The sequence below is a fragment of the Spea bombifrons genome, chromosome 7 (genome assembly GCF_027358695.1).
Source record: "Spea bombifrons isolate aSpeBom1 chromosome 7, aSpeBom1.2.pri, whole genome shotgun sequence".
Taxonomy (NCBI): Eukaryota; Metazoa; Chordata; class Amphibia; order Anura; family Pelobatidae; genus Spea; species Spea bombifrons.
In genome coordinates this window covers 31,547,054-31,570,306 of record NC_071093.1, presented here as the reverse complement: position 1 = coordinate 31,570,306, position 23,253 = coordinate 31,547,054, and the positions used below count along the sequence as shown (strand labels likewise).

Genomic DNA, 23,253 nt, shown 5'->3' with positions numbered 1-23,253 from the left:
CTTGGGAAAGAAAGCTTTTGTAGTCATATGAGACAAATAGGTATTTGCTGGGTTTATAGCTACTATATGATAATGATCTGTATAAGAATGAGTAGTATTTTTACTGAAAGGTTACTACAGCAGTCAGCAACACTCAAAAATCAAAAATTATCAAAAATTGATAATGACCCTTTTGTAGAACAATCAGACCAATGAAAGTATGGTGTAGATATTATATATATAGGCCTTATTGTCAGCTTTGATCACAGCAGTACATTTTCACAGATAATTTCATCTACCCCATAGACAAATATTTCTAGAAAATAATAAGCCTATCTTTTTTTTTACTTTTAATGTACTTCTTTGTTTGGTGTAACTGACTAATTTCCACCATCGTGTGAAGGAACACACAATTTCATGGACTGTAAAAAAATATTTTTATTTAACAGGGCCCAATGGGATTAAGTGGTGCCCCTGGATTTCCCGGTTCGCCTGGTATGAAGGTAATGCCCGTATTTCCAATGACTTCCTGTTATTTGTGTATGTATTTTTTATATCTCTTTATCCCCTTGTATACAGTTGACATAATAATTATAATTTAATTTAGTGTACCTTAACTATAGCAATAGGACCTGTGTACTATTACCAAATACATAATTTTGTGACTTTATTTCATATTAAATGTCATGCCCTTTTTGAAATTTACCCAATATACAATAATACAGCAATGTAACCTTTAATGTAACTGTCTATATACAAATATGTCAATATAGGAGCACAATCAAATAAAATAACTTGTTTCTGTTGTAAGATAATTTAGTTCACAATACCTTATAGCACCATAAGAAGTGAACTGACAAGAATAGGCAATATATGTGTACTAAAAAAGTTAAGATCTTAAATTGATGTTCTAATATTTTTCCACATTGTTCCTCCTCTTTAAGTCGTTCTTCCTTTTTTATGATGCTGAGACAGCCTTTGTAAGGGTAGGAGTTATTGGTTAAGATAGGTTTGCCATCATTTGCCATATATGGTAAAATAGATACACCCGTTATTGCTAACACAATTTAAGCAATCAAAAAGGACAAATTATAATCTGCGCATTTATTTATATTTAGTCATGGTAAATGTATGTGATGGTTCCAAGTTAACCGTTTTATATTTGCCCACTTTCATCTTTAAGAAGCCACAATTTATAACACTTAAAAGGGTGATCCTAGTGTGTTGTTTTGTGGATGCCATGAGTACACATATGACTCATTTGTCATCGATTTGTATATTCATAATATGAAATATCCGTAGTCATTCGTTAGAGCATAAACATTAAGTAACAGTTTGAGATATGTTGCAGTTACTCTATATGTCACTTCAAGTTTTTTTTTTTAGCTGGGGGTGTATTGTTGATTTATTTATCGTCTTTAGACTGTGTAACAGATATATAGGAGCCTAGAGATCCACCACTTGGTGATTTTTGGTCCCCCAAAACTGTATTTAAATAAAATCCACAGGTGCTGCTTATTTCCCATCTCTGAGACAGCTGTTGCTACAGCCTTAAAACTGGAAATATCTTTCCCTCTGTACTCCCCTGGATAATGATCTGCAGACATTTCAAACAATGGTCGATTTCATTACTTTAAATAGCGTGTAATCAGTCCATTTCACATGCAACTTTGGCTCTAGAAAAATCCCAACTGCTTTCAAAAACAACTGGAAGAGAAAACTTTTGGCACCCACAATGGGAAAACATGAAAATACCTCAAGGGTAACTCCTATTTCTTACACGAAACTGTGTTTCTGTAGAACCTTTTGAACTTGCGGAAAGCTTATTGTACGTACAAAATTTTTGTCATTGCATTTTTGTGACCTTCCATTTTATCCATTTCGGATGACATTTTTGGTCAAAAAACATGTGTTCTATCCTTCTGGAAATGAATAGCACATGGCCTAAGTCAGAAAGAGGATTTCTTGGCAGTGTACTTTTGCTGTCCCCGCTTCCCCTGTGACCTGGTAGATCAAGAACATTCTATAAGTAAGGGTACATTATCCAAACAAGAGAAGAGCTGCAGTTTGAAATGTGTACCTCACCTAAGATATTTATGATGATACCTTCACAGATGAACTATGAGCTCTCTAATGCTAGAGACTCATGTGCAGTCTGCTAAAACAATGGACATAGAGCCCAGTAATGATGGTACTGAAAGAATTTCAGTGCAGTCTCCACTGGTAATATGGTCAAATATAGTTTCATAGTAATATATCATAATACAGATGTAAAATTATAAAATTTCATTGATTTCACTCATACAGACTTTCTTCAGTTTCTATGATATGACCTTGAAAGCATGCATGATTGTATTGTGTCTTTTTTATTTAACTTCAGGGTGAAGCTGGACCTACAGGTGCACGTGGACCAGAAGGTCCACAAGGACCTAGAGGTGACACTGGATCACAAGGACCTTCTGGGTCACAGGGGCTCCCAGTATGTATTTTTTTATGCAAGATGTTCTTCCTAACCCTAACTAGTAAGTGTTTTGTAAATTGTTGAAAATCTATTTTTTATGTTTAGGGTGCCGTAGGAACCGATGGTGCTGGTGGTGCTAAAGGACCTAGTGTAAGTTATTCTCGATGCCATCTTATTACTGCATTCAAATTATTCAATTTGTTCAAATTTATAATGTTAATTCTGTTGCAGGGTGCCCCAGGTGTTGCAGGGGCACCGGGCCTCTCAGGACCACCCGGATCTCCTGGACCTCAAGGAAGTACTGGACCACCGGGTATCAGAGGATCAGCGGTAATTACATTGTTATATATAGAATAAAACTAGCCTGCTATTGAGCTATAGTTTTCAACTCATTCAGTGGAGTGTCTGTAAATGTTGTTATTGTACAAAACGGACATTCGGTTATTCTTTAGCCAACCCAGGTGGTGCTACATTACTGACAAGGTTAATGAATTAAAAGCACTACTTTACACTAACTGTAGTTATGCATACGAATAGTTGTGTTCCAATGGCTCATCGTTTGGTTTGGGAGGATTTTCAACATTTTATTTATGTTGTAAATGTTCATCCTTGTGTAAACTCAATATATATGTATCTACTTTTTTTTGTTATTTTAGGGTGATCCTGGAGTTCCCGGATTTAAAGGAGAGGCTGGCCCTAAAGGAGAACCTGTACGTATCAGTTAATTAAATTAGAATAGAGTACCCACTGGGGTACTAGAAATCTGATATGGGTTGTAATTAAATAAAGCTATGAATCATGTGGGCTCCTGCCACAGTATAAGTTATAATTGTAAATTTATTATATGATACCTCCCAAGTGCTCATCTTTAGGACCCAAATCACTTTGCCTGTGTCTTTCCTGATGTCCCTCTTTTTTTAGGAGCACAGAATGTTTGGGGATAAAAGTGTGTCAATTCTGTGGTGTTAATTACATTTCAACAGGGCCCACATGGACCTCAAGGTGCTATAGGCCCACAAGGAGAAGAAGGAAAGCGAGGACCTAGAGGAGATCCTGGATCAATAGGGCCACCCGGACCACTTGGAGAAAGGGTATGTACTTTGATAAAATCATGTAGATTCACATTTAAGTTTTTGTGCCTTCCAAAGTATTTGATTGCCATAATAAAATTATTTTAAAATGACTAATATTTCGACTTGATAAAAGACATAGCCTTTTATATCATTGGTATGATTTGTTTTCACTAATGACAAACAATTGCCTGATGCATCTGGGGTATCTTTATCTTTTTGATGGTTATTTACAAGAACAAATACATCAACTGTGTTTAGAAATATGACATTTCCTAAAACAAAAGAGCACAGCATTGTACTGATGTATCTGTTGGCTTGTATGCACAATCTCTCAAAACTGTTTCATCTTGTCGGTTTTCATGAACTTTCGCAACTGTACTAAAGTAAAATAGTTATCTCTGTTTCTGTAGAAAAAAGTTGGAGTTTGTTTTTTCTTGATGCTGAGATAAGCAGCAGTTGATCTCTGAGCCCCAAAACATGTAGTAACCATAAGTAGTCATTTAGTAAGGGGAGTTTGGAACAAACACTGTTGAACTTGAAGCAAGCTATGAGTAATATTATTTTGTGGGACACTGAAGCCTAATGGGGGTATTGGCAAGAGGCACGTTTAAGCCATCTGCTTTGGAAGGCTTTTCAATAAACACGTTGTTACTTAAATCAGAATACAATGCCGTACATTCTTCTTAAGTATATCTAGATATTAAAGCAGATACTATATTTTACTGTTCTGTACATTAATTATAATTTAATGGAGCTCAAAATAAGCAATACACATGTATAAAAAAATACCATGTGTGTATGATGGGTAAAGATAACTAAATTATTGTTCTCTCAATGGTTATGCCTCACTGTTAAGTTATTTACTCCTTTTAAGCTCTAAGCATTGTGATAACTAGGGCTCTTGGCCCTGGGGTAGTCAGAGGTCCTCTTGTTGATATCACATGTTCTTCTGGAAGAGAGAGGGGATGCAGGGGCATTGCAGCTCAAGCCCCCACCACCAACACCTTGCAGCTCCCACTCTTGCCCCATGGAAGTTATGGCCCTGTTGTTAAGTTTATGTTTTTGTTTAGTATGAGGAAATTGATAGGATACTTCTGCCATAGACTGCCCCTGATCTTAGCTTCTGTGAGGAAACCATTAGGAAACTGGTTGATCAATAGCACAACCTATAAGTAGTTTTGCTAAATTAATTATGCTTTTAAATAATTAGTATTTCGTAAATTTAATTAAATTATGATAAACAACAATTAAAAACTAGTTAAAAGTGTGTTCCAAAATACATGCATCCTGCATATTCAAGATATTTACAATACATTTAAGTATCATCCATAGAGGTTTCTCATCTCTGATTTTGTGTAGATTGTCTCTCATCTCTTAATCAATAAGGCTAAGAGGATCTACCAGAACAATATTTCTATCATTTTGCCATAATCATTCTTTTTCAAGGCCCCTTCGCTGGTAATTGTATTTAAGCAACTACTTAGTCAGAATTTTAATATGAGCATAATTACTATTCTTATCAGTGGATGGTGAGTGAGGCCATTTTCCTAACTATTACTTTCTTAAACTAAATGTAATGTCCTTTTTTGGTCCTACTTTGAACCTACTTTGGTCGTTTTCATCTCAGGATCTATGGGGCACGATGTGGCATTTAACTGTGTTTTCATCAATATTTAATGTCCTATTTTTGACAGGGTTCTCCTGGTAATCGTGGTTTCCCTGGATCTGATGGATTGCCTGGACCAAAGGTAATGTGATTTAAATGGTTCATATAAAGTGTTATTATAGCAAATATGAATACGGTGATCATTATATTAACATGAGAGCCTCCATTTCCTAATTTAATGAAGTGAGTATTGACTCATTATGCTGTTTCTGTTAATATGATTTACATCATAAAGTTACTTATGAAGTGTAACATTGGTGCAGGGAGCTCAAGGAGAACGGGGAGTTGCTGGAGTTTCAGGCCCTAAAGGAGCAAATGGGGATCCAGGCCGTCTTGGTGAACCCGGTCTTCCTGGTGCCAGAGTAAGTAACACACTGAAATGAGCTGTAAAACTGTTTTTGTTTAGCGTTAAATAGCACTATTCATGCAAAGCCTGAAGTGGTTGAGGTTCTGTTGTATTCCAATTAATTTCAGTACAATTTAGAACCTTTTGTTTCATTTTTTCATTACTTGCGTTCTTTCATTTCTGCTGGAAGGTTAGCATCTTTTCTGTCTCACATTATGCCTCTGCTAATCACACCCTAACATATTCTTGCTTGTCCTGGCAGTTGACTTCCACCTATCCAGATCTCTTATATCCATTTTAGAACCTAAATCCAGACTAGTGAACATGTGCCTCTTCAGCTGTTATTGATTTTGATCTTCAGCCTAGTTGAGAGTCCTATGAGTAATAGCTCACCCACAGCTGGAGAGCTACTGGTTGTCTAGTCAGCCTTTGAATAGGGCTTTTTTATTCATATCTCAGTGCATCCTGTTTCCTCCAGGCAATGCACATTAAAGTCTTGCACAATCCTTTTAATGTGCTCCATGCTCCATTTTAGGACCTTTCCTTTTTACAATCTTTATTAATTTCCTCTCAAGATAAGGTCTACATAATACAGCGCATTGGGTAAGAGCTCGTCACTAATACAGTATTCATATTTTTCAGGGTCTAACTGGAAATCCTGGAGTTCAGGGTCCTGAAGGCAAACTAGGTCCAGTGGTAAGTGCACATCATGCCTATACATGGTCTAGTACATGCTGCAGATCATGCCTATACATGGTCCAGTGCATGTTTCAGTACAAAAGGTGTTAGATTATTAGCTGGAACAGAATATTGTTTGTATTCTTTACCACCATTAGGGTGCCATATGGGTAATTGCTACAAGGGATGTCTCTGGCCAGTGGTGACCTTGATAATATTACTGGAGTATGTTTACACATATTATTATATAATAATTTTATTATTGCTACAGTATTCAGTTGCTTAGATGGGAAAGGCAAAATCTTTGGACATGTATAAAGTTGGCTGACATTTATTTCAGGGTGCTTCTGGAGAAGATGGTCGTCCTGGACCTCCTGGTTCAATTGGGATACGTGGTGAACCTGGTACCTTGGGGCCTGCAGGTCCTAAAGGAAACAGTGTAAGGATTATCTTGATTTGTCTTAGATCAGTTTACTTTTCTTAATTTTATTTTCAAATGAAATGACTTTTTTTCTGTGACAGGGTGATCCTGGTAAGCCAGGTGAACAAGGCAATGCTGGCGTACCTGGGCAAAGGGTAAGTATCATTGTTATTTGGGGCATTGTTTTTTTAGTTTTGAAATTGCTAAATACTTGCAATCACATTACATTTGTTTTGTTATTATTAGGGAACTCCAGGAAAAGATGGTGAAGTTGGGCCTTCAGGTCCTGCCGGTCCCCTAGTGAGTATGTTTATGTGGCTTGAGAAAATATTCTGCAAGCAGCCTGTCTATGACTCATCCATCATTTAAAAATATAACATTTGATGTTACTCATATGTCTTAACCATAATGACAAAACAGAAGCATCTTAAATTAAACACTATGTTTCAGAAACATATTTATACATTTTTTTAGGGTCCAGCTGGAGAGAGAGGTGAACAAGGCCCACCAGGTCCAACAGGATTTCAGGTATATTGTTTTGTTCATAATGCTATACTCCAGGACACTTATTTTGATGTCACATATCAGACATACTAAATAATTACTTATTAACATTGGCATATACCTCAGCATTTGAATTATTAACGTTCAGTTAATGTTTATGACCTAGCCATTGGTAGCGGTCTATCAATTAAATGTCTTTGGTTAAGAACTAGCACGCTAACTTAATCTAATTAGGACATTTATTTCCACTCATCTCATTGATGTCATCATCAATTTTTTGGCAACGAATCCTGGAATTATATTTAGGGAATGGAACAATTTATTATACCATATATAGTTTCAAGGTTCGCGCTGTATACAGTTTCTGATATTTGTCTTGAGTGGGTGACAGGAGGTAGAAGGGTTGGTATAATATAAAATTTTAATTCTACATGAAGGACTCTCATTTATGTTCATGGATTTGCGGTAGACAATACTGGATTTTATTCTGCATTTTAGGGCCTGCCAGGTCCTCCTGGACCTCCCGGAGAGACTGGAAAGCCTGGTGATGAGGTAAGTAGCATTTTTCTGACTGGCATAGTATTTTTATACAGGATTAAATGTTTATTTTTAGATTTAGTCTATTCTCCAAGTTAAAACAATGTTATAAGAGTCATAATCCTCCTTAATCCTCTATTTCATTTGTTTTCATTTTAAAACTAACACAACAGACAAGATTGAATTGTCAATAAAGGTATATATCCTATGTTGATCACAGGGTGTTCCTGGAGATTCAGGAGCTGCAGGTCCACTTGGCCCTAGAGTAAGTATCTAGAATGATAATCTGTTTATCTGTATAAGATAATACAACCATTTTTTGGCCTTGTTTTCTGTTTCACAGACAGTATGTGATGGAATTAATTATAAGTACTTATCTTTATAGGGAGAACGTGGTAATCCCGGTGAAAGAGGAGAACCTGGAGCTTCAGGTCTATCAGGAGAAAAGGGTATGGCCGGAGGTCATGGACCTGATGGTCCAAAGGTGAGTTAACCGATTTTTATATATTTATACGCCTTTCATGCTTTCATGCAATTTCTGTTTTTGAATACAAGTAATTATACGTGAGCCTCTTGTTAATATTACTTATAAGTACCGGTAATATTAGTTATTTTTCCATATTACCTACAATGTAAAATACAAAATTTCAGAGCTAAATGATAGTATGGGTTGTTGATATTTAATTTATTTTCATCTGTAATCAAATTGAATTTATAGCCAACTAGCAAATTAGTCTGTGAAAAAAATAAACAAATCTAACCGTCGAGTAAAATGGTATTATAGGTAGGTCTAGCAATTGACTGGACCACCATCTTTTACAGGCTAGGAACCTTTTTTATTGACTAGTTATCATAATCTTTACTAATCAATCCCACTTATTGTGATAAGAGTTTAGGAAGTTAATACAACAAATACATCTCTTAGTTTATTGAAATCTAAAATACCTTAACACATTCATGCAGGACTATTATAAAACATTCTGCATTTGGTTCACTTGTGGTATTCAGTTTTGGGCAAATACGTAAAATGAAAGTAAAGAACATCAAAATATTAAAATAGTTTGAGTTTACTATTTTAAACATATCATTGTATTTAATCTCAGGGAAGTCCAGGTCCGACTGGTACTCCTGGTGATGCTGGCCCTCCTGGTTTACAAGGTATGCCTGGAGAAAGAGGTATCGCTGGAACACCTGGTCCAAAAGGTGATAGGGTAAGCCAGTTTTTGTACTTCAGATATGTAGAAGATCTTGTTTTATATAAGCCATAGAATGACATCCAAGCATTATGTTTTATAGGGAGGTCTTGGAGAAAAAGGTGCTGAAGGTACCCCCGGCAATGATGGTGCAAGAGTAAGTACAAACATTGAGAGTGCCTTTACACCAGACAGTTAGACATTGAATTAGGAAAGTTGTGTTACCTTTCCAAAGACAATGCATCACAACTTGAAATCATATTACATTTAAAGCCTTTCTTTTGCATATAAAAGCCCTGAGACGCTTGTAGTTTTTACGTAAATCTGTGTGAAAACATCTGTTTTGTAAGATAAGTGAATCATCTATTCCAACTGCTGGAGGTTTGTTGATAATCTCATTGCAAGGCCCCGTGTTGTAGTATGTACAGTGTGTTACAAGTCAGCTGTGACCTTCTTATTAGGACCACATATCTAAAGGAACTTGCCTATTAAATGTTAAAATCATTACAATTTATTGAACATATAAGATCTTTATTTTTCAACATGTACTATGTAGCAGCCTACCCAGCTTGTAAGGTCCTCCATACAGTCAGTAAGCTGGTTGTGGATCAAGTAGGTTATGACATATTTTCTCCCTACAAATTACTTACATTCTTACATTTATCACTCATGCTCTATTATATATGGCACAAAATTCTGTATGTATCCATACACCACTTTCATCTACAACACAACTGCTGGAGTTGAAAATGTAATATAAATGTATATAAAAAACTCATAAAAATATACAGTATGAAACTTACAAGTAAAACATAGATAACCTAAATCTGTTTTTTTTTTGCATTTATGTAGGGTCTTCCTGGTCCCCTCGGTCCTCCTGGTTCTGCTGGTCCAGCTGGTGAAAAGGTAGGTACTGTTACAGTTAACGATCCATTACTTTTGAAATCAAATTGGTATTTATGCTAACAATACTTGATTTATTTCAGGGTGAGCCTGGTCCACGTGGTGTAATGGGTCCATTTGGTTCCCGGGGAACTCCTGTGAGTAACCTTTTTGTGCAAAACGTTAACACATGATTGGGTGAATCAGATTGCAGTATAGCTAGAATGTATCAAATATTATGTTTCCATTATTGTCATGGTCTATTGATACTGGCTCATAATTCAATAAGCAGCTCTAGAATTGAATTAGTTGTTAATAACATCAATACCTCATTTTTGCAAGGGACTTGCATGATTGCATATTGTAGTGAGGAAACCCATTGAGCTTTGTGTGCAGTAGGCTAAGTTGTCTTCTACAACTAAGTTAAAGAATAGCCCAAGACAAAGAACACTGGAAACGTTTGGCTATAAAATCAAACTTTTCCCAAGATCCTTAAGTCCTGCATCAATTGCACAATCATAAGAAGTAAATAAGATAGCTCCACTATTAAAACAGCAGTTGTATATGTATTTAGTATTTAAACATTTTTTTAGTAGACTTAACCACCACTAAATCTATATGTGTCATAACAGCCACATTGTATGAACAGAATCTATTTCCATGTATCTTCTTCTTTTGTACTTCCAAAACACATATTGAGTTGACCTTTAAAATTTGTTCTATGTAGTCTATATTTGGAAGTCCTTCCAAGAAGTAACATTTTCATTTCTTACCCACTTATTACAGAATTGAGTATGTTAAGAGCCCACAAAACTCAATATTTTAAAAATGTATTGATCAATCAACAATTTATTTAGGTACAGCTCTTGAGGCTTTGATAACCTTCTCAACTGACTACATCCACAACTGTTTCACAAGTTGTCTTAAGACACACAGGTCCAAATAAATTACCCTTTGAATGTGGTAGATATAAACTAACTATATGAGCATTTTTTTATATAAAACTTCATTGTTTCATTGTGATATAAAAGGAAAGCTGGCCAATGTTGAAGCAAATTATATAAAGCAGCGTTGTTCGCTATCGGATAATATCTATATAGCACAGATTATCAGAGCAATAAAGCAGCGTTGTTCGCTATCGGATAATATCTATATAGCACAGATTATCAGAGCAATAATATTTTTACAATGTTTTCAAATTTGTGAATTGACATTTTTATAATATCACAGGGCTCCCGTGGTGAAATTGGTCCAACTGGCCCTGTTGGATTTGCTGGTCCACCGGTATGTAATCATTAATATTTATTCTAAGTTTACTATGATCATGGACAAATACAAGTTATGTTATGTGATGCAAATAACCATTAAGTGCGCGTGCTGGGAATATTTTAATTCATATTTCTCACATGAAATGAGAAGGAAATTATATGGTAGGTCGAACCTTTATAATCACTTTTAATTTTTGAAGATCATCAGTTTTTTGAGGATGAAGTTTCAGGGAAGAAACAAAAAAATAAAATTAAACAATAGTTGAACTTTTGTCCCAGTTTATACAAATATTAGGTTTCTTGTATCATCCATCCTTCTGGTAAATAGGAGAAGAGTGCATACAATAAAGTTGACATTATACAACATATTGTAAACACGTTTCTCAAAGAAATGAGAAGAGAGGCCTTGCTCTTCTAAGCTTACAGTTTATAATGAAGGGTGAGGAAAATAAGACAGACAGTCAGGGGCTGCTTGGGGGAGGATGATTTGATTGTAGCTTCACTGGTCTTAAGACTGGGGGGTGGATAGATGGTTTCATCCTGAAAGCAGTTTGTGTCTATTAAGAGGATCGGTTGTATGATTCTTCTTCTAGACAGGTGGGTTTCTAGAGAGTTTAAAGATGGAATAAATAAGGGAGAGTGTGACAGAATGAGATAGTGAATTCTAGCGCCAGTAAAATCAAGCACATCAATTATGACAGTTAGGAGAGTATCATTAAAAGACATGTTTATTAAAGATATTTTTTAATATGTTATAAAAATGCCAAATCTATGTTCTAAATGTTGTTGTTTGTAGGGACCTGATGGACAACCAGGTGTCAAAGGAGAACCAGGAGAACCCGGTCAAAAAGGTGATGCTGGATCTCCAGGACCACAAGGGCTTTCTGGATCCCCAGGCTCACCTGTAAGTATTAAAGATTAACTGTTTCTGTCTAAAAAGCTATCATTGCTATTTCAGCACTTTCAAATATGTGCTATACTTTTATTTGAAAAAAATGAAATCTAGGTTACCTGGGTAACAAAAATGAGGGAAATATCTTTTTTGCCATGACAATTATCAATTGCCATGACAATTATTAACTTACATGTTGTGGGTTTAACAGGGAGGGCAATAGTTGTTCTGTGTATAAGTAATAGATGGCTGAATATGATGGATGTTTTATGAAAACCACACACTATGTTAACTTTCATATAAATACAAGGGGGGGTCTCAGTGATAAAAATAACTTCTTGGATTGGTCCAGTTAGACTGGACACATTTTATTAAATAACATTTTATAATAATAATTTTACTGACTAATACTTAATATGGTTTATTACTTTAGCATTATTATTTTGCTTCATTCAGTTTTGGGCAGATTTCTCAAACTGATTGTATATGTATAGTAAATGTATTAGTGATGGCATATCTGTCATTTTAGGGGCCATCTGGAGTTCCTGGTCTGAAAGGTGGCAGAGGAACTCAAGGACCACCTGTAAGTCAACATATCTTTCCTTTTCAGCCAGAGTCCAGATATCAATGTTTTATTACATTACAGCACATTCCAATGTATTTATTATATGTGTGACACATTTTGCCTTTCCACAAGGTATCTCCATGCACCTTTAATTTTATAATACATTTTAAAAAATCTCTGTATTGTTTGATCTGAATTTAATGCGTTACCTCAGCTGTCAGAGCTGTAAAGTGAACATGAACAAAATGCCCCAGTGCAGCATGGTGAGCGGTAAAGAAGCTAGCCTTACTCCCAACCTTGTCACACTCAGACCAGATCCTGTCTAATAACTAACCTAAATGGTTCCATATCCCAATCTTTACCTTAACCTTAGCAATTAGTCACTTACATAGTGTTCTCTCTAGAATTCACATTTGCTCCATTTATTTCTAATACATTGATGTGTGTTTAGGGTGCTACAGGATTCCCTGGGTCTGCGGGTAGAGTTGGCCCTCCTGGATCTGCTGTGAGTATATCTTCGCCTTTCAAAAATCGTGTTGATATGGTAAATTTTATGAAAATGATCCATGTATGGTTTTATGAAATGATCACCTTGCATGCAAAAAATAATATTACCTATGTGATATATAATGTACATAATATATTTCACAGTATATTCATCTTCACTATTTGATGCTACATATTTAACCAGTAAAAATAAAGTGCTAATAGTACTTTTTCTCAATGCCGTAATTCAATACGTAAAGGAAAGCATCCCTTACCATTACGATATGTAAGCAAACGGCCTGTTCCACAACAGTCAAAGTTACAATGTTCTGTATATTTGGGAGCAAACGAGTTGCATATCTACCATTTTCAGTATATATATATATATATATATATATATATATATATTTTTTTTTTTTTTTCCCCCAATGAGCCAATGGCTGTGCTCAACTGCTCTAGAATGTAATTTGTAATATTTGGTCATTTTGTAAAAGGGAGCTGTTGGCCCAGCTGGTCCTATTGGTGATCCTGGCAAGGAAGGTCCACCTGGAATTCGTGGTGACCCTGGAACACATGGTCGTATTGGAGACAGAGGCGCTGCTGGACCCTCTGGAAGTCCTGGTGACAAAGGAGATTCTGGAGATGACGGACAGCCGGCAAGTTACCAAATACTAATAAACAAAACATATTTTATTACAATACAATAAAACAATTGGGGGACAATATTTATTATGAAGAGACTAAAGTAATTATAGATCAGTCGTCCGACACATTTGGTTAGTTCTTTGTTGATAGTTGATTGGTGGTTGAGGTAGTTGTACTGATTGCTTGAAATATAACACTTTACCCTTAAGTATGATACATATAAACAATTATAATTTGTGTCTTGTACCGTTGTGTTCCTTTTCTAACATTAATAATACATTACAATATATGTGAAATGATAACAGATGGGGGAAAATCCCTTGCAGTAGAATTGAACACCTCCTAGAACCATATTCTTCAAAAAACAGGCTTTCAAAATACTTAAGACTTACTGACACAGAGATTTTTAAATCTCTTTTAACACGAAAATGAGTTAATCAGTTGTCGTGTTAATCGAAAACATTCTCCTGTTGGAAAATGAGGACATGTATTATGGAAGAAAGTTGTAGGCTTAATCAAACGTTATTAATACCCAACAATTCACCGTTAACAAATTGGGTTTTTATACAATTATTATCAAAGTTACCATAATATATAATATTAACCATACGATCTAGCACATTCAGCATACAAACATCTGTTCTTTTTATACCTCAATAGTTTTATTTATGTAATGCAATGCAGAAAAAGTTGAAAAAAATGATTTTAATTTCCAAACAATATTTTGTATTCAGTTGTATGTATAGGTCCATCAAAGCTGTATCATCATAGATTTCAGAAAAGCTTTGTGTGATTTGTCGCAAGTTTCAAGCAAGTTAGGTTAACTATGTTTAGAATCAGTAGACATGGCTTTTGACTCTTTAACATGCATTTTGTATGGTACAAAATGCACAGTATAACCTTAAATTATCTTCATTTACTTAGGGTCCTGATGGTCCACCAGGTCCAGCTGGAACGACTGGCCAAAGAGGTATTGTTGGTATGCCTGGTCAAAGAGGAGAAAGAGGAATGCCAGGACTTCCTGGGCCAGCGGTACGTTAATATCCTGACAGCTAATTCAATAAAAATATATATATATGAATAAAACATATAGAAGGGGATACAGAATATAATAATAATTAACAAACATTTCTTTGGCTAATAAACCACTGTTTCTTGCTAACATCCCATCATTAGTCATATAGTCACATAAGAGGGACATGGGCATGTATTGGTTAGATCAATAATTGTATAAAAATATATACTAGGCTTTTAAGCATCAATCATTTGCCCTATGGCCAAAAAACTAGAAACAATGATATGAGTTTTTAAAGATTGTAGCCAAGAATTTCCAGCATGATAAAGTTATAAGGAGAACATTGGGTTATAGAATACCGTATTTGCTCGATTATAAGACGAGGTTTTTTTCAGAGCAAATGCTCTGAAAAATACCCCTCGTCTTCTAATCGGGGTCGTCTTCTAATCAGACCTCAAATAGAGGTCTGATTAGGAGACTAAGATCCAGATCCCCCGCACCGCTGCAGGGGACCTGGATCCTCCTGTCTCACCCGACCCCCCCCCCATACACACACTTACCGGTGCTTCCTGCTTTGTTGCCGGGGCAGCGGGTTGACGTCTACGCGATGCGCGTAGACAACGTCCGCTGCAGCCGGAAGGAGGTGTGGCTAGCAGCGGGGGTTGTCTGCGTCCGTCGCATAGACCTTCCCCGACTGTCAGAGTCGGGGAAAGTATACGCGACGGACGCATACAAACCCCCGCTGCTAGCCACACCTCCTTCCGGCTGCAGCAGAAGGCGACGTCAACCCGCTGCCCCGGCTGGAAGCACCGGTAAGAGAGGGGGGAGAGCGGGGGAAGGGGGGTGAGAGAGAGAGGGGGGGGAGAGAGAGAGGGGGTGAGAGAGAGAGAGGAGAGAGAGAGAGAGAGTGTGTTAGTTAAATGGGGTTATAGGGTGTGTGTGTGTTAAATGGGGGCATAGGGCATTTCTGGAGTGGCGTTAAGGGGGCATTTAATAGAGCACTCTGCCTCCTGAAATGCCTTATACCTCCCTATATGCCACTCTGCCCCATAATATGCCTTTTAACCCCCTAAATGGCAGAGTGGCATATAGGGGTATAAGGCATTTCTGGAGGCAGAGTGCTCTATACAATGCCTTTTAACTCCCTTAATGCCACTCTGCCTCCTGAAATGCCTTATACCTCCCTATGTGCCACTCTGCCCCATAATATGCATTTTAACCCCCTAAATGCCAGAATGGGATATAGGGGTATAAGGCATTTCTGGAGGCAGAGTGGCACATAGGGGGTCAAAAGGCATACCATGGGGCACAGTGGCATATAGAGGGTTAAGAGGCATATCATGGGCCACAGTGCCATATTGGAGTGGCAAGCCTGGGGGCAGATGTGCGTAACTGGGGGACAGTTTGGAAAATACAAGAAATAAAAACAAAAGAAATCTTTTTCTCAATCATAGCTTTTATTAAAAAAAAGAGTTTACATGAATTAACATTTACTGGTAAAACTTTTTTCCTTTGGGGTCGTCTTATATTCAGGCTTTTTCTTTTTTTCCTAAGTTAATATTCAGATTTTGGGGGGTCGTCTTATAATCAGGGTCGTCTTATAATCGAGCAAATACGGTAATATATGAGCTGTGAAACAATGTGTTGCCATCGAATGAGTTAAAAGTAAAGATTAAAGATAGCCTCAAGAGCTATGTAGACACTGTTTAGATAAAACAAAGAAATAAGTGTGCCAGATGTACTAAATGTTGAACCATTAAATCCAGGCAAGGATAGCATAAAGTCAAGACTTTTGCTTAATTACATATTGTATGAGGAAAATGTTGGAAAGCAATAGTTTGCGAAATCCTACAAATATATTAAAAAACAGTGTCGGCTTATTTCTAAATAAACTGACAAAAAGTTAAGAGCCTGTATTTTTTAAGATTTCAATAATCCAAACAGATGTGCTAGATATATTTGGCTTGGTATTGAGATCAACATTGTTTTCCTTAATTGGCCTTTTACAACCTGCAGAAGTATTGTTGTTAAGTTAAATATGTTATCTGCAGAAAAAATACACGTCTGTTGCCTTGGTTTTTAGAATAATGTTGCTATACTTATATATTTTTTATTTTTAGGGATCTCCAGGAAAGCAGGGTCCTCCTGGTTCCTCTGGAGACAAAGGTCCATCTGGTCCTATTGGTCTTCCTGGTGCAAATGGTCCTGTTGGGGAACCTGGAGCAGAGGTTAGTGTATTGTCTAATTTCCAAAAGTGCCATATATATGCAATATGCCATGTCTTATCTATTTCTAAAACATTTTGTTTAAAATTACCACATTGTTTTTGGCCAATGGGCAACCATTAATAATTGTATCTATTAAGATATACTCCAACCACCATATTACACTATCTGCATCCATGTTATTAATGAAAAATAATGTGTTTTTTAGGGTCCTCATGGTAATGATGGTCCTCCTGGACGAGATGGAGCTACTGGAAAGCGTGTATGTTATTTATGCCATTTAAGTTGTTTTTGCTTTTTTGATATTATGATGTTTATGCTTCTTTAATTCTTTCTGTGCCAACCACATATGTGATACATGTTTGGAAGGTGGACTCAGGAGGTGTGCCTTCCCTTTGCCCCCATCCCATTACCAGAGGGATAGGGGTTAAAAGTAAAACTAGAATCCTTGGGGCATCTAAGTTCCCTTCCCCCTTCACCCATAACCACTAGCGCTAGGTACATTAAAATGCTGTTATAAACTATTACTAAAATAAAAAAATCTTATATAAATTTTTGTGTGGATTAATAATGATGGTGTTATTTTAATACACAATGATAAGGGTCATGAGGGTGGCATAAACATAGAAATAACAATAGAAGTTTAAGATGAAGGGGATGCTGCATTTTGTAATTAGGAATCTGTTTATTTTTAGGGTGATCGTGGTGAACCTGGTCCTGAGGGAATGGCAGGGGCTCAAGGAGCTCCAGGAACACAAGGGCCAGTTGGTGCTCCTGGAGAAGCTGGACCAAGAGGTGAAACAGTAAGTCAAGCTTATATATGCCCATATGCTTTACCAGGGTACATACATTATTTAATTATGTAAACAAAACACTAATATCCTACGCTGGGATTGACTCAAGGCCTCCTAGGTTTCTTCAGAAGATTGCTTCCTGTCAACAGTTGGAGAGTCAAATTTTCCCAATTGTATTGTTTAATTACATATATCCATCTATAGCGACTTTACATATATCTGATATTTATTCTGCTACTTTCATTTGTAGGGTTCTAGAGGCCCCATGGGTCCATCTGGCAGAGCTGGGAAACGTGGCTTCCTAGTAAGTTTTGTCAATCTTGCTTAATGCTAAACTGTATTGATCTGTGTACAAAAAAACAGAATTATAATTTTCTAAAATATGTTACTTGTTCATCTGCAGGGACCCCAAGGACCACAAGGGGACAAAGGAGACAACGGTGAACGTGGTGAAAGAGGACAGAAGGGTCACAGAGGATTCACTGGTTTACAGGGACTTCCAGGTCCTCCAGTAAGTATTGTTTTTTAACAACATTTTTAATTAGACTTTACTTTACTATGCACACGTTAAGGGAATTATATATCAGGTGTTGAGTTTAATTATAAAAGCATACATTTCTAAGCCATCTCTATCTTTGTCATTCTAATGCATATAATGCACAAAATAAGGTCATAGGAAGCAGATGCATTTGCTTTCTGGTCTCTTATAAGGTAGTTGGTGTGCCTTTTGTCATAAAATGTGTAACTTCTAGTTTAAAATAACATTAACCTACCCACTGGAAACTAATTTATTCTCAACAAACCTTGACTCATTTTCATTTTTACAATTCAGTTGTAGTATTTTTTCTTTTTAAAACTGTAGATCATTTTTTTTGCTTTGTAGATAAGTGATTTTGTTGATACTTGAAGGCTTGTTGTTTTTTAAAATATTTTGGAAGCAGAAATGTGTTGATTCTGAAGTATGCTGATTTAATTTTTAGGGCCCTGCTGGCGAACAAGGCAGTACTGGACTTCCAGGACCTTTTGGACCCAGAGTAAGATTGTTTTTTTCCCATTTATAATATTTTCATGAATAATTTTGAGTAAAATGCAGTGGATGTAAAGATTATCATATGTGACTGACAAGTATCCAATATCTGTTATATTCCATAGGACATCCTATATGTAGGTAACTAATGATTTTAAACTGTTTTGCCCTTTTGGGCACTGGAGTACAGATTTGACCTACTGGCAACCACTTATTTTCCTCTTTGGCTTAGGTCACAAAGTGGTAGAGGCCATCTGGAGATATATTTAAGCACCTTTTACTTAATATAAATAATTGTGACCAGGCCACTAAAATTGTGACGTTTTAGTGTTTAGTGTTTTATAAGTCAGTTATATTGTATAAATCATTTTTACATACATACGTGTAAGCTACATTTAATTAAATCATAAATGTCATTTTCCACACAGAAATAGTTGGCATGATATATTAGGTGTTTATGTCTGTATTTTTCTCATTTATAGTTAACTTGTAGAAAACAAAAAATCTTTCTAATGCATCCTGTTGTCATTTTTACATTATTTTCCAGGGCCCCCCTGGTCCAGTTGGACCTCCAGGCAAAGAAGGTAACCCAGGGCCTACAGGGCCAGTTGGACCTCCTGGTGTTCGAGGAACTGTTGGAGAAGCTGGACCAGAGGTAATGTCCAGCTTTACATTGTTGTAAATAATATTTCAATTAAAAGATGTAAGATTAGACTGTCAGCAGAAACAAATTACTAGATAAATCATCAGTGCACATTTTGTTTAGGGACCCACTGGTGACCCTGGTCCTCCTGGCCCTCCTGGCCCACCTGGTCTCCTCACAGCTGCTATTGATGATTTATTGGGTGGTTATGACACTATCCCAGAACCGTTGCCTGAGTTTACTGATGATGAAGCAGCTAGTGATGGAAATAAGACTGACCCAGGTGTCCAGGCCACCTTGAAATCTTTGAGTAGCCAGATTGAAAACATGAAGAGACCAGATGGTTCCAAGAAGAACCCAGCACGTACTTGTGATGATTTGAAACAGTGCCACCCTTCCAAAAAGAGCGGTGAGTATGCAGTGCATAGTAAAAATACCTCACAATAAGCATGTTTAACAACAGGAAAACTTTCTGTAGGACGTAATTAGTCCTATTGGTTCATTTGAGCACTAAAAAAAGAAAAAAAGGTACAAAAAGAAAATAATAAATAAGCCATTTGTTCAAAATATACATTATATAGTAAATTAAGATGACATTAGGATACGATTTCAAGACCTATAACTCTTATAGTAACAGACTATAATATGGATATGTCTTGTGTATAGGAGAATACTGGATAGATCCTAATCAAGGCTGTGCAGAAGATGCCATTAAGGTTTATTGTAATATGGGAACTGGAGAGACATGCATATCTGCTAACCCTTCAAAGATACCGCGCAAAACATGGTGGACAGGCAAAGGAGTCGACAACTTCAAGCCCATATGGTACGGTGTCGATATGAACAAAGGAGCGCAAGTAAGTCATGCATGCTTTTAATAATCACACAAGTGGACACTAGATAGAAATTGGTGGAAATTCTATATATTGCTCCTGTGGCGGATCCATACCAACTCCAGTGAGCATCTTCTGCAAAAGGGTTAGAGCTGGCCATGTACAATGCTATTAATGTGATTTTTTTAAAGTCATCTTCTAGATTTAACTATGTGTTATGGAGGCCAACCTAGTGCTTTTTGTGGGAGATGTTTACAGGGCTCAGCGAAGTTAAACATTTAAAAGGTTTCATTGCTCTTGTAAATTTGTGGTTAAGTAAATGCACTGTTTTATCTGAATGCACAAGTACATAGAATGATTCAATACAATAATTGAATGTACATGCGCATTTAGATATAATAGTTAAAGAAGACTATAGGAGGAATCAAACGGTCATTTGTATCCCTATAAGCACATAGACCTCTTTATGAAATATTCTAGTTCAATGACTTATCAGTTTTACAGGTTTTAGGATATTTATGTTACACTCAGTTTGATCTGTGTTGAGTAGCTACGTATGCTTTATCATCTTTGCTACCTTCAGCCGCAGTTAGGGTCATTAATGCAAAAATTAAGGCAATACCAATGGCTTCCCAATCTCATGGCTTTTATGTATTCTATTTAAAGTATTACAAGTGCAGTCATTACTTAGATGATTTATTGTATTATGTTAAGATTGGTTGTTCTATGCTCTAGCTTTACCCCCTATACCTTGAAATACTCAATAATAAGATAATGTACATCATAAATGACTGAAACTGAAATAATTATTTTTTGTCCATATAGTTTGTCTATGGAGAAACTGACTCACCAAATACAGCTGTCACCCAAATGACTTTCCTACGCCTTCTGTCCAAGGAAGCTTCCCAAAATATTACCTATTACTGTAAAAATGCAATAGGCTACCTGGATGAGAAAAATCAAAACCTGAAAAAAGCTGTTATACTTAAAGGTGCTAATGATCTAGATATCAGAGCAGAGGGGAATAGCCGATTCAGATATACAGTTCTGGAAGACACTTGTTCGGTAAGTTAAATGCAGATTTTATTGGCTGTACTAAATATTGTGCTTTGTCAATATATGTCCTTTTAAAGGCAAAATGGAAGAAAACCACATTTTCATTTTCTTGTTTGAATTTCCTCTGAGATATATTTAATATATCTGATTGTATATGCAGTGTCAGTGGAGTTATCAACTTTGCAGTTTAGTATCGTTAAAACTAATTCTAGATTGTGAATTTTGCCAGACCCAGCTCACAAGAGAATGCATATTTTAAAGTGCTCATAAACCTTTAAACTATTGTTGGCTTGTCTGATAAAACCCAACATTTATTTTCATCGCCTACTGTAAACTATGAAAACTATGTGTATCTACTGAGTTACACTTCATTTCTGTTGCTGCTTCACTGACAGCCGAAGATTAATTTATTAGTCAAGTAATACATTTGTCTATTTATTTGCAGAAACGTAATGGAAACGTTGGGAAGACCGTCTTTGAATACAGGACCCAGAAAGTGGCACGTCTACCCATTATCGATATTGCCCCTGTGGACGTTGGTGGTACAGACCAAGAGTTTGGAGTTGAGATTGGGCCAGTTTGCTTTTTGTAAACCATCAACAAGATGACTTAAGAACTTAAACTGACTGAAGTTCATCCTGAGACTCTTGAAAACGCATAGCTGGCAAAGCACCAGCACTGTACATACAGTGTTCATTTATTTTCCATTTTTTTTTATTTTTTTCAATTGTCAGGCCTTCTTCCAAAGTATTTATTTTAATTGTCTTTAATCCAGTTTGACGGACCAACACTTTTTATTCTTCACCTGTACTTGCTCTTGATATCAGAGTAGATTAATTTCATGCCCAGAATTGTATAGTAAACCAACTATACCCAACTAATATTTTTTTGATGTTCAAGAGTAAAAGCCAAAACCATTGGTGAATAAAATTTGTATTTCATATGTAGCATAGCATGTCATCTAGTGTCACTGGATGAACCAATGCTACATAACTTGTTGGGGGCAGTTCATAAAGCTTTGAAATTAACTGAAATTATTAATTGGAAATAATTTGAGAGATGTTTGTGAATTCACATTTTTTAAAAATGCATTATATTATTGACCCATTTCAGGGACTTACCAAGCTGTCACATTGCATTGGTATTAAATGCCAATAATCCTAATTATAAATGTAGACTACAATACCAGCAACATTGAATCATAAGTATCTAAAAAGTCCCTATTTAAATCTTGTTTCATTTCAATCTGTATTCAGTTTTTTTTTTAAAACGTGCTCATCATTTGTTCCCTCTATTTACTTTGACGTTTATCCATCTTGAAAATAACATCGGGCTAATTTCTTGAGAGTAAAACAGAAGAAAATATTTATTTTCCTCAATTTACAATATTTAATTTTAAACCGTTTTACACATGTAGTTTGTATATGTTAAAGGGATTTGATTTAGTTACAAACCATTATGTACAGTATAAAAAAAAAAAACAATATTTACAAAGTTTAGTCATCAGGTGCAAAAGGATCCAACATTTCTTAGCATAAGCTACCTCATCTCTTGATGCTGGGATGCATACAAATGTTTTATTTCCTGTTAGATTTTAAAAAGGTGCTACACTTTTGTTGTTAATCAGAGAATAAGGGTTGAGGCAGTGTGCATGTTTAATGGTGCTAAAAATTCCTTTTGTGATATCCTGAATAAATAAAAAATACAGCTGCCCCTAAATGAAATTATTGTTTAAAGTTCAGTTTAACCGTGGTGGAACATATGATGAAATATACATGGCATCTTGCTAATTGGGCCTAGGAAATTATTTTTCATTAAGTGGGTGTAATATATCTAGGATTTGCTGTCATGCGTCAGTTTGTTGGAAGATGTCTTCTTGCGACCAGTTAACTTACTAACGTGACCCATTGCACTCTAACAAATAACTAGAATGCTGCACTTTTGGTTAAAAATGGGGAAATTAAAACACTATAGAAATCATACACATAGCTTTACTCATGTATATGCAAAGCGTTTAATTAAAATACATGCTTCTTGTTTGGCAACGGCTATGGAATTCCTTAA

At 36.1% G+C, this 23,253-nt stretch overlaps 1 protein-coding gene across 1 annotated transcript in view; it reads left to right on the top strand.

Annotated features, from left to right (window-relative positions):
* Positions 1-22,913, top strand: part of COL5A2 (collagen type V alpha 2 chain) — a 63,678-nt gene extending 40,765 nt beyond the window's left edge. Inside the window, exons 18-54 of the mRNA XM_053472219.1 lie at positions 429-482; positions 2,360-2,458; positions 2,546-2,590; positions 2,672-2,770; positions 3,097-3,150; positions 3,424-3,531; positions 5,208-5,261; positions 5,443-5,541; positions 6,168-6,221; positions 6,544-6,642; positions 6,726-6,779; positions 6,871-6,924; positions 7,099-7,152; positions 7,627-7,680; positions 7,886-7,930; positions 8,051-8,149; positions 8,769-8,876; positions 8,962-9,015; positions 9,711-9,764; positions 9,845-9,898; positions 10,971-11,024; positions 11,805-11,912; positions 12,430-12,483; positions 12,917-12,970; positions 13,446-13,607; positions 14,521-14,628; positions 16,732-16,839; positions 17,045-17,098; positions 17,532-17,639; positions 17,881-17,934; positions 18,034-18,141; positions 18,611-18,664; positions 19,205-19,312; positions 19,424-19,709; positions 19,967-20,157; positions 20,959-21,198; positions 21,635-22,913. Coding sequence (XP_053328194.1) covers positions 429-482; positions 2,360-2,458; positions 2,546-2,590; positions 2,672-2,770; positions 3,097-3,150; positions 3,424-3,531; positions 5,208-5,261; positions 5,443-5,541; positions 6,168-6,221; positions 6,544-6,642; positions 6,726-6,779; positions 6,871-6,924; positions 7,099-7,152; positions 7,627-7,680; positions 7,886-7,930; positions 8,051-8,149; positions 8,769-8,876; positions 8,962-9,015; positions 9,711-9,764; positions 9,845-9,898; positions 10,971-11,024; positions 11,805-11,912; positions 12,430-12,483; positions 12,917-12,970; positions 13,446-13,607; positions 14,521-14,628; positions 16,732-16,839; positions 17,045-17,098; positions 17,532-17,639; positions 17,881-17,934; positions 18,034-18,141; positions 18,611-18,664; positions 19,205-19,312; positions 19,424-19,709; positions 19,967-20,157; positions 20,959-21,198; positions 21,635-21,781 — 3,393 coding nt within the window. The 3' untranslated portion in view covers positions 21,782-22,913. The remainder of the gene's footprint in view (positions 1-428; positions 483-2,359; positions 2,459-2,545; positions 2,591-2,671; positions 2,771-3,096; positions 3,151-3,423; positions 3,532-5,207; positions 5,262-5,442; positions 5,542-6,167; positions 6,222-6,543; positions 6,643-6,725; positions 6,780-6,870; positions 6,925-7,098; positions 7,153-7,626; positions 7,681-7,885; positions 7,931-8,050; positions 8,150-8,768; positions 8,877-8,961; positions 9,016-9,710; positions 9,765-9,844; positions 9,899-10,970; positions 11,025-11,804; positions 11,913-12,429; positions 12,484-12,916; positions 12,971-13,445; positions 13,608-14,520; positions 14,629-16,731; positions 16,840-17,044; positions 17,099-17,531; positions 17,640-17,880; positions 17,935-18,033; positions 18,142-18,610; positions 18,665-19,204; positions 19,313-19,423; positions 19,710-19,966; positions 20,158-20,958; positions 21,199-21,634) is intronic.
* The last annotated feature ends 340 nt before the right edge of the window (positions 22,914-23,253 follow it).